Raw genomic sequence first — 12,434 nt, forward strand, 5'->3', positions numbered from 1 at the left:
ATTTACACATGAGATATTTAATTTGATGGTGGTTTATCAAAGTAGTTAATTTTTTTATGAGTTCATCAATTTTTTCAATTCTCTCCTTTATGGCTTACCAATATCAAGTATATCTTGCCTACTTGAAGTGTGAAGCAAAAGAATCAATGATACTCATTCCCAAATTAAAATGAATACGCTTCCCCATACCCACAAGACACTTTGGTTAAGGTGGCAACACTAAATCAACGAACGAAACTTAACGTCAATGTGGAAATGAACGAATCTTCGCCACAAGTCAACCATCTTTGAAAAGTATTACGTCTAGAGAGGGCTGGGTGTATAAGAAGTAAAATTTGCTGCAAGCGACAAGAAATATTAAATTAATTTAAGTCAAAATGTCGATGATTTCTGCCCGTTTGGCTACATCTGTGGCCCGCAATTTGCCAAAGGCCGCTCAACAGGTATTAATTTAAACAAAATTAATGAAAACTAAAAAAATGTGCAAAATTTTGTATCGCCATAGTGTCCAAGAAAAAAATCCAATTGGGAAAAAAAGACTCAAATTGTGCAATCAAAAAACATGGCTTAGAATGAAGTCAATAGCCCCCAAATTCTGATATTGTGATAACTTTTTTTAATCCTATAACATTAAGTGCCTATTAATATTTTAAAACTACCAAGTTTTTATGAGAATTGCCGATAACGTTACGCAACCTTTGGTTAGGTTTTTGCTTCTAGTCGAACATGCTATTGAGCTGTGTAAAGTGTGCGTGTGTGTATTAAGGGGGGGTCCAAAAGTGAAAAGTGCCTTTAACTTAAGGATAATTACATAATTTTATTTCCTTAAAAAGGAAAATGAAGAAAATGATAAACAATTTTAAGATTTTCCAGTTACATAACGTAAGGAGGCCAGTTCATTTTGCGGCACTTTTCTCTTTTTTTTTCTCCTACTATTCTACAGTCGCTCTTTCTCTCATGGTCCCGGTGCTTTGCAGTTATGTCTCTCTCTCTCCCCAACTGTCAAACAATCACATAACTGGCAAGAAAAAATTGAAGATTTTTTTGAGGTTAAGTACGTATAAGAATGTTCACATTGGTTTATACGAAAAGGAAAAAATAATAAATAGGTAGTTTGATATGGAAAGTAAATATTATGTTTTGGGTAATCATTCTCAAATTAAATCACTTCATGATTGCTTTCTAGTATTGAATTAAACGGTTCTCGTATATTTTTTGCAAGTTGGTTTTAAACTTGTATGTGTGTGTGTGTGCGCTGCTTGCCTTCAAAAGAGAACCATAGTTCATGTGCTGCCATATTTTGCTTTGGTTATTTAACTGTCACTTGGGTTTTTCTTTCTACTTTTTCGGCCAAATCTTACATAAGTCCAAAATTTTTGTAAATTTATTGTTTGTATAGGAATAAAACACTGTAACATAAGACAAATTAAAACACTTGCCGGAAAATTTTGTACATTTTTTAAGTTTAAGTATAAAATTAAGCATAAGATAACCTTATTTCACCGCTATGAAAAGTGGATCAATTATCTGTAGTTTTCTGATGTCGATCAGCCATTGACCTTTTTTTGTAGATAATAGTAAATTTCTTTTAGTTTCAATGGATAATTTGAAAGTTTTTGTATGAGGAAGCAGAAGCAACGTTTTTGAGTACAAAAGGCTTAAGTCAAGTGGCTTCATGTTCCCATTTTAAATATCTTCCAATGAAAAAAACAGCCTACTTATGTTTATTAGAATAGGAATATGCCGACGGAAATGTAATTGGGATGTTTTGGATGACAACAGTATCTCTGATCATCGCTGCATTAGCTACTTAATGCAGCTTCAAAGTAGATTTATTTGACAAGCCTGGTTATGCTCCCGTAAGTGTAGAACAAATGTATAGTAAATGTAAAAAGGCAATTAGGCTTTATATAAAACGTAGCATTTGACATTTCAAACAAAACAACAAAAAGGTGAGGAAGGGTCTGACGTCGGAGAACTTCAGGCATAACTCAAGGAAAGGTCGGAGAAGACGGCCCTCCACGAAGTGGTGCGACAAATCAAGTCATCTCTCCAACTGAAGGAGTGAGTACGCGATGGCGGCCTTCTTAAATGTCGGGTGGCATTTAATAACTAAGAAATGGGCCGACAGACGCCGCCCTGAGCCGCACGGGGAGACAGAATACGGCCAAGGTTCCCTTCAGGGCACTATGGATGCGCTGTGCAGACTGAGGAGGGTTTCAAAAGACAGAGATTGGATTGGGGCTACAGAGTAGCAGTTTTCTAAGCAAAATTTTTTGGTATTAAAATGTCTTCAATTTTCAAATTTTATCAGCTGTCACGAAAACGGAACGTAAAATTTTCTTTTTTTTACTGAATTTTACTTTCCGGTAACGGTCGACAGACGTTTGGTAATCGTTTGCATGTGTTTTCATAAAGCAAAACGAAACAGCTGACACATTTTCCTAAATTTATGGTATGTTTACGAGAGCATAACCAGGCCTATATTTCATTTATAGAACTGTCAAATTAACCAACTTTAACTGCCTGGTTCACTAACTTTTTTTGTACTTAAGTGAGCCGCGTCACTCACACCAACATCTGTTTTTCCTTTATGAAATCAGCTGGTTTTGACACAAGGGCGAACGAAAATCGCTCACATTCAGTGGCACAAAGTAAGTGAACCAGGCAGTAAGTTTTGTGAATATGGCCGTTGGTCTTTAGGGGATCAATAGTTACGATTGCTTTATATCGCCACAATTCAATAGTGTCTGTGCCTAATCGACAGTCTGGTTCCCTGGATTTGGGTAGATATACTCTGTTTATCACGGCATGCATATTTCTAAGGGGTGGGGAGAGACACATGTCATTTCCATTTCCCAAAAGCATATAAACTACCACACGAAGCAAAAGACAAATGCCCATAATCACAAAAGTTAAAGTAGGCTTATTTGACAGCTTACCTTTATAGAACTGTCAAATAAACCTCCTATGAGCTGTTTTAAGTTTTGTGAATACCGGTGAAATACTCTAGAGAAGTTGTTGTTGTTGAAGCCACATTTTCTTGTGGAGGTGGCGTTCCTCGTCAATCTCCTCTAGGTGAGCAAGCCCGTTCCGGTTCAAAGGACCGATTGCCGCGGGAACAAGACGGCCATTGGTCATTCAAAGTTGCTAAGCCAATATCTCGCCTTTTATCGAGCATCATAGGCACTTAGTATTTATGCAAGAGCCGGTGCCGCCCGGCGGCCTTTCACTGAGACTTCGCTGATTGTCCGTGACTGTCATTGCAGCTACTCCGTATGGAACACTCCACTATCCGCAACCTGTAGCTCGCAGCTGAGCTTCTCGTGACAGCATTGTTTTCATTCAAGTTCCACACAGATCGGATCTCAATGTTCCAGCCTGCGTGATGCTTGCAGCTATCCCGTGCCGGGATAGTTTGCACTTTGGCATATAGCACGGTGGCTCGCAGCAAAACTTCTCGTGACAGCATTGTTTTCATTCCAGTTTCACACAGATCGGATCTCGAAAGTTCCAGCCTGTGTGGTGCTTACAGCTATCCCGCGTGGGGATAGTTTGCGCACTTGTTTGGCATATAGCCATTAGCAATGTGCTTGTTTAACTGCACGGCCAGATCCACTCGACTCAGACCCAGATCCCTGTGGACGCACCCCATCTTAGTCGCAGAGTTACTGGGTCTTGACACTCAACAGAATCAAGCAGACGATAGGCAGAACACAATAAACTGTTACAACGACAACAACAATAGTATACTATTCTGGGGAAAAAAAGGAGTTAGGAAAAGTTTCCCGGCGTTCCACGGCAAAATAGGCGGCCGAGAGCGGCTTATGCGTTAATTCGTTGTTGTTGTAGCAGTGTGTTGTACACTGAGGCGACAGCCCTTGGCGATGAAGGACTTCATCGGGTCAATCCGGTACGTACAACCGGCTGCCATGGGTTTGACTATTTTTTTGTGATGTGCGTTGGAGACCAAACGACTATCAACCAGCTAGCTAGTTGCTAGTCGTTTGGTCTCCGAACTAAACTGGGAACGAAACGATACTGATAAACGCGGATTGTACTATGTAATAAGTGCATCATATCCTATGCGCTTTAATTGGTTTGCTAATCACGTGAATAAGGCGTGAACTAGAGCTAAGGGCTGAAGGGTGGTGAAGACCTTATAGCCGAGTATTTCCCGGATTGACTCGTATTTCAGATCAATCCGGTACATACAAACGGCTGCCATGGATTAATTCGTCTAAGACGGGAGCTGTTCCATTCAATAGGTCATATAAGGTACCCTCGGTTTCACCTGTATTAGAGTATGGTCCATTTAATGAAAGCTTAAAATACCAGGCTGATTTGCTGGACAGAAAATTTAAGTTGAATTTCAAATTTTTGTGGAGTACACATTGCTCGAGCCTCTGTTTGATGAGTATTACTGTACCGCGATTTCTGATAGAACCGATTGGAGATACAGTATTACTGAAATATAATTCTAAAGGGGTGGTTCCAGGCTGTCGCAGATCTCTCAACGAGATGACTGAACAGTTAAAAATTCACTTGTTCTGAGCGCCGGACCGCATAGGTATCCCAGGGAATTATAGAGCAAATGAGATTGCGAAGCTAGGAACAACCTTACACATGTCGCCTCAGTGTACAACGACAACAACTGCTACACATACCAAAATAAGCTTATTCTTCGAGAAGGTCCGAAGGTCAACGGATATAGCTGTGCACGCTCCAAGATAATATGGCTCAATCTAACATTTAACAACTCTACACCATAGACATTTGTATAGCTTTGCAGTTCCTGGGTACAACAGAAGCCTCGCTCGTCGTGAACGTCTTGACTATTCACAGTCTGATTGGAAAACATGCTGATAAGAAAATATGTAACGATTTCTGTAGGAGCTGTTAGGACTTTGATCAAAAGATACCAGTAGAACCTCTGCTGTGTGCCTGTCCTACAATGGCAAGAAGTAGAAGTGCACTTTTTTTGAAGACATCATTGAATTGGCGTATGCGAGCATTCGCAAGTCAATAGACTTTTTGAAACGATCTGGCTGGTTCAATGCTATGATCTAAAAGACATCATACGTCTTCTGTTCCAGTGGAGTTATAATAGACAAAAATCTCTAAGTGCGTCAGATACCAGACAGCAACTAGGTTAGGTTATCTTTAAAAGAGGGGGCGGATATTAAACCGTCTGCAACTAAATGCAAACTTTGCCCATGTACTTTCAACTAAGGAACAGGGACAAACTTCTCACATATCAATGAGTGCAGTCCGATTCAAGTTTAAGCTCAATGATAAAGGCCTCCTTTTTATAGCCGAGTCTGAACGGCATGCGGCAGTGCGACACCTCTTTCGAGAGAAGTTTTACATGGCATAGTACCTCACAAATGTTGCCAGCATTAGGAGGGGAAAACCACCGCTGAAAATTTTTTCTGATGGTCTCGCCAGGATTCGAACCCAGGTGTTCAGCGCCATAAGCGGACATGCTTATATCTGTGCTACGGTGGCCTCCGTCTGCAACTAAAAGCGAATCTAAAGTGGTGAGAAAACAAAAACCATTCAGGTCTCTTACCTTGTCTTATTTTATGAGATTTACTACCTTGTAAAACTTTCAGCAATGAAATGTTACTTTACGGCACTTCCTTAGGGGATGTTTGTAAAAAAATGCAATTTGCACTTTGAAATCATATAAACAACCGCATGACTTCCAACTTTTAACCTTCCTGTGCCTTGAAACCCTACTAACACTTTTTGTAGAAATTAAAGTAGTGCCTTGTTTTCAGCATTGTATTGTAGAAAATTATGCATGTTCACTGTCAATTACTACAAAAGGCAAGAGCACTCTGTGTCAATACCGATCTGATACTTTTGATACAATTTTTTAAAACTTGCCAATATCAAAAACTTAGTTTGGCAATCTATTATTCATTGATATAGATTTGTTGATGATTTTATCAATTGTATACGAATTGCCATAAGATACGATTAACTATTTTATGCATGCAATTAAAAAAATTGTTATAAAGTACAATCAAAAAGGATGTGTTTGTCCAATTGCGATTCTCACATTGAATGTCCTCATTTCGAACCAAACTAATGCAAAAATCGAAGCGAACTAATCAAAGTTTAAAATTTTCATGATTAACAAACGTTTTCGAAAGCATGTAACAGGCGATGCCGCAACCCACTCAATAGTGGGTAAATTTTTTGAATTTTTGCAATCGGGATTGCCCGTCTGCAGGCGCTGAACGCTTGGGTTCGAATGCTGGCGTCTAACAGCATTGTCAGCAGTGGTTATCCCCCAATGCTGGCAATATGGTAGTATGGCAAGTTGAAAATTATCCCCTAAGAGGTGTGTCATTGAAGCACGCCGTTCACCACTCATTGATATGTGAGAAGTTTGTGCATGTTTCTTTCTGGAATGTTTATAGGCAAATCTGCATTTACTCTCTGAAAAACGCTTTCTTTTGTAGAAAGCATCCACGTGAGGTAAAAATTCTATTAAAAAACTAGGACAGGTAGTTCATCCTATCCAGGTCTTCACAGTGAAACAGACCAAATCTCAGCTATCACCTCCTTAGACACTCTGGGTTCATTGAAAAACGTTGTGTACATATTCAACCGTCGGATCTCATCATGTTTTGATGTCTCTGGTATGGTATATATCATAGTTTAGTCCACAGTGGCAGTTTGCGATCAGCATAGTTTAGTTCGGAAAGCAATTAGCAACCTTGTCAGACCAGCCAACGCCCCGGCACGGAATAGTTGCGAACACCACACAGGCTGGAACATTGAGGTCCGATCTGTGTGGTGTTCATTGCTCTTACGAGAGGTTTGGCTGGGAGCTACCGGGCGCGTCCACATGTTGCGGATAGTGGAATGCCCCATATGAAGTATCTGCAACGACAGTCGCGGACACTCAGCGAGCGGATAATCTCAGTGAGAGACCTGGCGGCACCGGCCCTTGCACAAATACTGAGTGCCCACGTTGCTCGATATGTCAAGGCGAGTTATTGGCGCCTTTAAATAACCAATGGCCACGCTGTCCCCGCGGCGATCAGTCCTTTGGACCGAAACGAGCTTGCTCACCTACAGGAGCATGACGAGGATTGCCTCCTCCACTTGTAAATGTGGTTACAACAACAACAACCAACCAACGTACATCACAAAAGACCAGCAGGAAAAAAGTAGGAAACTTGGTGGAGGGACGAAAAACTCCTCGTTGAGTGTATAGTCCAGACAGCCAATCCAGGCCTCTACAAAATTCCAGAAAGATAAGATTTGTCATTCAAAAATCCTTTATATTCTTCCCGCAATTGCGGGGTAGTGACCCAAAAGGTGCTTGAACATCTCCAAATACTCATCACACACTCTGCAGAAATCTACATCTCCATCCGTTCGTTCCTATGCCAAAACCTGAAGTTGCAATGGTCAGTCAGGACTGCTATCGACAGTCCTAAGTCATTCGTCCCCAGCCCCAGAATAAGCGATGACCTTTTTCGGGAAATATTCGGCTATAAGGTCTTTGCCACCCTTCAGCCCATAACACCAGCCCCCGCCTTATTCACGTGATTAACATACCAATTAGCTCGCATAGGTTCACTTATTACGTAGCACAATCCGCGTGTATCAGTTTCGTTTCGCTCCCAGCCACTACTTGATGGCCCGGAATCCAACAGAACCTTACAACCTTCTCCATGGTATGAAAAAACTCTTGTGTCCTCAAACCAGTTTCGACTTTACATTATCGGACGCTAGAGCCTTCGCCGCCTGACTATCCAAGACCCACGCTTCGCCCGTCCAGATGCCTCTATTATAGCCTGATTCCATGTTGTTGTAGCCACATTTTCATTGGGAGGTGGGGATCCTCGTCAAGCTCTTTTGTAAGCAAGCACGTTCCGGTCAAAGGACCGATCGCCGTGAGAACAAACTGGCCATTGATTATTTGAAGTCGCCCATCACTCGCCTTGTCATATCGAGGGTCATAGGCACTCAATATTGGTGCAAAAGCCGGTACCGCCCGGCCTCTCACTGAGACTCTCCGCTCGATACCGCTGATTGTCCGCTCGATTGCGTCTGCCATTGCAGCTACTCCGTGTGGAGCATTCCACTATCCGCAACCTGTGGACGCGCTCGGTAGCTCGCTGCAAAGCTTCTCGTTGTTGTTGTAGCAGTGTGTTATACACTGAGGTGGCAGCCCTTGCCGATGAAGAACTTCATCTATCAAATCCGTTGCGTACAACCTGCTGCCATGGGATTGCTAAGCTTCTCGTTACAACAATGAACTCCACACAGATCGAAACTCAATATTTCAGCCGACGTGGTGCTCGCAGCTATCCCGGGATTCCATGTTGTAGCAGTGTATTGTGGCTCTTGTGTGCTACAACAGCAACATACGCTGATTCCAAAGAACTCAATGAAACTGAATGCTCCGGTGGACCCATTTAATTTAGACTCATCAGCCTTTTCCGCGATAAATACGATCCGCGCTCCATTTCAGTACAGCACGTCTGTCGCTTCGTTTTCCGCCATCACTTGATAGCCCGGGACCCAGCAGAGACTGTCTGCATTTCCCATAGTTTGAAGAAGCTTCTTGCATCTTCTAACCATTCTCAACTTCACGTAACCCGGCGATATAGCCTTAGGCCGCCACCTAACTAAACACGTATATCGTGACATTCCTATTGGAGACCCCCCACTGAGGGACGCTGCAACCGTTCAAAAGCCTGCATAAGATCCCCAGATTTTAAGAAACTCAACAAACTCCTGACCCGGTGTCCCATCATGCAATTTATACTCATCCGTGAACAAAGGAGTTCCAAAGAATGGAGGGGTACACTCACTTTAGAGAAAACAACGTCCAATCCGTCAACAAGTACTCCCCCCGGATAATAATTCGTCGTGTCGCATATTGCATGCCGCCACGCCTCATCTCATTCCCCCATCAAAACAGAAAAGTGTACTCAATTTGAGGGCGCCATGTCCAAAGATCTCTAAGGCACTCCTTGCTCCTGAGATCATCACAGCCGTGGTACCCTGTACCTTCTTAATTCTGCGGAGGGCACCATTTTCCTCGATGACACACCAGACATCTATAGGTGGGAATCGGCCAAACAACGGCCGTAAACATCCAGTGTACCGTTTCTGACCATAGACCACAACTCCTTCCTAGCAAGTTGCGGCAGTCGTAAATATCATTCTCACTGCCTTTTGACGCTTTCCCCCGACGTTCCTTCTCCAGCATTGTCTCCGTGCAATCATCCCGCCCGTAAATCGTATTCTCACTTCCTTTTGACAATTTCCCTCGACGTTCATTCTCCAGCATTGTCTCCGTGCAATCATCCCGCCCTGGTACTTGACCTCCGGAGAGAGCTGCAGTTCTACCTAATCCAGGGCAGATTCCCTGAAAACCCTCAGACGGTAGAGCACCATCTTAGTTTTTCTGACTTTAAGACTAGCCCATTGGTCCTCGCTTAGGCACATAGCTCCCTCAAGGCCCCCAGAGCCAGATCCGAAATATTAGAAGAATCGGCAACCCGACGTCATCACGGTGGGTTCTTACCTATGTGCACCACATAGGTAAGAACTTTAAAATTCAATCTGTGTGATGTTCATGAGAAAATCTGAGGAGCTGCCGAGGCAATCATGGACTATCAGCGGTATCGAGTGTAGAATCCCCGAAAGAGGCCAAACGTCAGTGGCTCTTGCTTAAATACTGAGTGTCTATGATGCTCGATATGGCTCACGTTCATCAGAGTGCCATGTATGGCCGCAAGAGTGAAGACGCCTACTCCCAAATTCCCTTCGTTGTAGCCAACCACATCATTAAGGGCACTGACAATCGGACGAACTTAAGTGTAAGCCCTGATGCACGTGCCAATTAATCTTTCCAGGGTATTTTAGAGACTTATTGGCCTGTAGTCCTTGGGCAGAGAACTTTCCCGGCTTCGGGATGAAAAAAATCAACCTTATCTCCCACCACCCGGTGGTGGTGTACGTTTTAACATCACCATACTGAGGTCCAAGACATAAAAATAGTCAACATTTTATTACCTTAGAGGTATCTTGATCGATTTTCTAATTTGATGTGTGTTTGTTTTCTTTTAGATTGCTGCCAAAGCCGCTTACCCAGCTGCAACTCTAGCTGCACGTAAACTCCATGTCTCCAGCACACAACGCAGCGCTGAAATCTCTTCCATTTTGGAAGAACGCATTATGGGCGTTGCTCCCAAGGCCGATTTGGAAGAGACTGGCCGTGTGTTGAGCATTGGTGATGGTATCGCTCGTGTCTATGGCTTGAACAACATCCAAGCCGATGAGATGGTAGAATTCTCTTCTGGTTTGAAGGGTATGGCCTTGAATTTGGAACCCGATAACGTCGGTGTTGTCGTCTTCGGTAACGACAAGCTCATCAAGCAAGGTGATATTGTCAAGCGTACTGGTGCTATTGTCGATGTCCCCGTCGGTGATGAATTGTTGGGCCGCGTTGTCGATGCTTTGGGTAATGCCATTGACGGCAAGGGTGCCATCAACACCAAGGATCGTTTCCGTGTCGGTATTAAGGCCCCCGGCATCATTCCCCGTGTATCTGTGCGCGAACCTATGCAAACTGGTATTAAGGCCGTCGATTCCTTGGTACCCATTGGTCGTGGCCAACGTGAATTGATCATTGGTGATCGTCAAACTGGGTAAGAAATTTCGAAAGTTGTCTATTGTGTATTTTGGTGTATTTGTTTATCTTTATGACTACAGCAAAACCGCTTTGGCTATTGATACCATCATCAACCAAAAGCGTTTCAACGATGGCCAAGATGAATCCAAGAAATTGTACTGTATCTACGTTGCCATCGGTCAGAAGCGTTCCACCGTCGCCCAAATCGTCAAGCGTTTGACTGATTCCGGTGCCATGGACTACTCTGTCATTGTGTCTGCTACCGCCTCCGATGCCGCTCCCTTGCAATACTTGGCTCCCTATTCGGGTTGCGCCATGGGTGAATACTTCCGTGACAAGGGCAAGCACGCCTTGATCATCTATGACGATTTGTCCAAACAAGCCGTCGCCTACCGTCAAATGTCCCTGTTGTTGCGTCGTCCCCCAGGCCGTGAAGCCTACCCCGGTGATGTGTTCTACTTGCATTCCCGTTTGTTGGAACGTGCCGCCAAGATGTCCCCCGCCATGGGTGGTGGTTCCTTGACTGCCTTGCCCGTCATTGAAACCCAAGCCGGTGATGTATCCGCCTACATTCCAACCAATGTAATTTCCATCACTGACGGTCAGATCTTCTTGGAAACTGAATTGTTCTACAAGGGTATCCGTCCCGCCATTAACGTCGGTTTGTCTGTATCCCGTGTGGGTTCCGCTGCCCAAACCAAGGCCATGAAACAGGTCGCTGGCTCCATGAAACTGGAATTGGCCCAATACCGTGAGGTAGCTGCTTTCGCCCAATTCGGTTCCGATTTGGATGCTGCCACCCAGCAATTGTTGAACCGTGGTGTTCGTTTGACTGAATTGTTGAAACAAGGTCAATATGTGCCCATGTCCATTGAAGATCAGGTAGGTTTGAAACATACTTAAATGTTGGATTGAAATTTTGCAACTTTGTTTTTTTTTTTGTCTAGGTTGCTGTCATCTACTGCGGTGTCCGTGGCCATTTGGATAAGATGGATCCCGCCAAGATCACCAAGTTCGAAAAGGAATTCTTGCAACACATCAAGACCTCCGAACAGGGTCTCTTGAACCAAATCGCCCAAGAAGGCAAGATCTCCGAAGCTGCCGATGCCAAATTGAAGGATGTCGTCACCAAATTCTTGTCCACCTTCCAAGGTTAAACGGGAAGATCATTTAGCAGCCACCCCCTTTTACTACCACCACCATCGTCATTTAAGTACAGCCGAGTAGTTTCACCAACACCCAAAACTGCTCCTCACACACCCTAGTAACAACAAGCCAGAGACACTGTGTGCCATCATCGGTGTCGTCTCACGTTATTCTTGTAATTTAATTAAAAAATTTCGTAAAACGAATGCACTTGAGAAGAATGGAATGGAAGATACAGTGAAATTACAGAATTACCATCTACGTAAACTACAAAACACTCTTTTAAAAAGAATGATGAAAAATAGTCATTTGCAAGACAAAAATCATAAAACAAACGTTAAGTTAAACAATGAACCTTGAATAACAAACAATAAAATACAAAATCTTATAAAAATCGAAATTGCGAAAAATCTTAAAATTTCCATACAGAGACAATGCTGTGTTTATGTTTGTTTTCCTTAGTCCCCTAAACGAGGCCCTCGAATCATTGCAGCCGCAACCACCATGTGAAGCGAGCGACATCGAAATGGCAAACAACATTTAAGGGAATCCTTTGATCTCATATTCATCTTAAACAACACCCACAAGAGAGCGCGCCCAGAGAGCAAAGTTTTCC

The 12,434-nt window shown here is 43.2% G+C and overlaps 1 protein-coding gene across 1 annotated transcript; it reads left to right on the top strand.

The window, feature by feature from the left end:
- Positions 1 to 265: 265 nt before the first annotated feature.
- On the top strand, positions 266 to 12,218 carry LOC106087758 (ATP synthase subunit alpha, mitochondrial). The gene is made up of 4 exons (XM_013252909.2): positions 266 to 443; positions 10,108 to 10,688; positions 10,753 to 11,554; positions 11,620 to 12,218. Exons 1-4 carry the CDS (start codon positions 378 to 380, stop codon positions 11,827 to 11,829), a joined length of 1,659 nt encoding a protein of 552 aa, XP_013108363.1. The 5' UTR covers positions 266 to 377; the 3' UTR covers positions 11,830 to 12,218.
- The last annotated feature ends 216 nt before the right edge of the window (positions 12,219 to 12,434 follow it).

Source organism: Stomoxys calcitrans, chromosome 5 (assembly GCF_963082655.1).
Source record: "Stomoxys calcitrans chromosome 5, idStoCalc2.1, whole genome shotgun sequence".
In the NCBI taxonomy this organism is placed as follows: Eukaryota; Metazoa; Arthropoda; class Insecta; order Diptera; family Muscidae; genus Stomoxys; species Stomoxys calcitrans.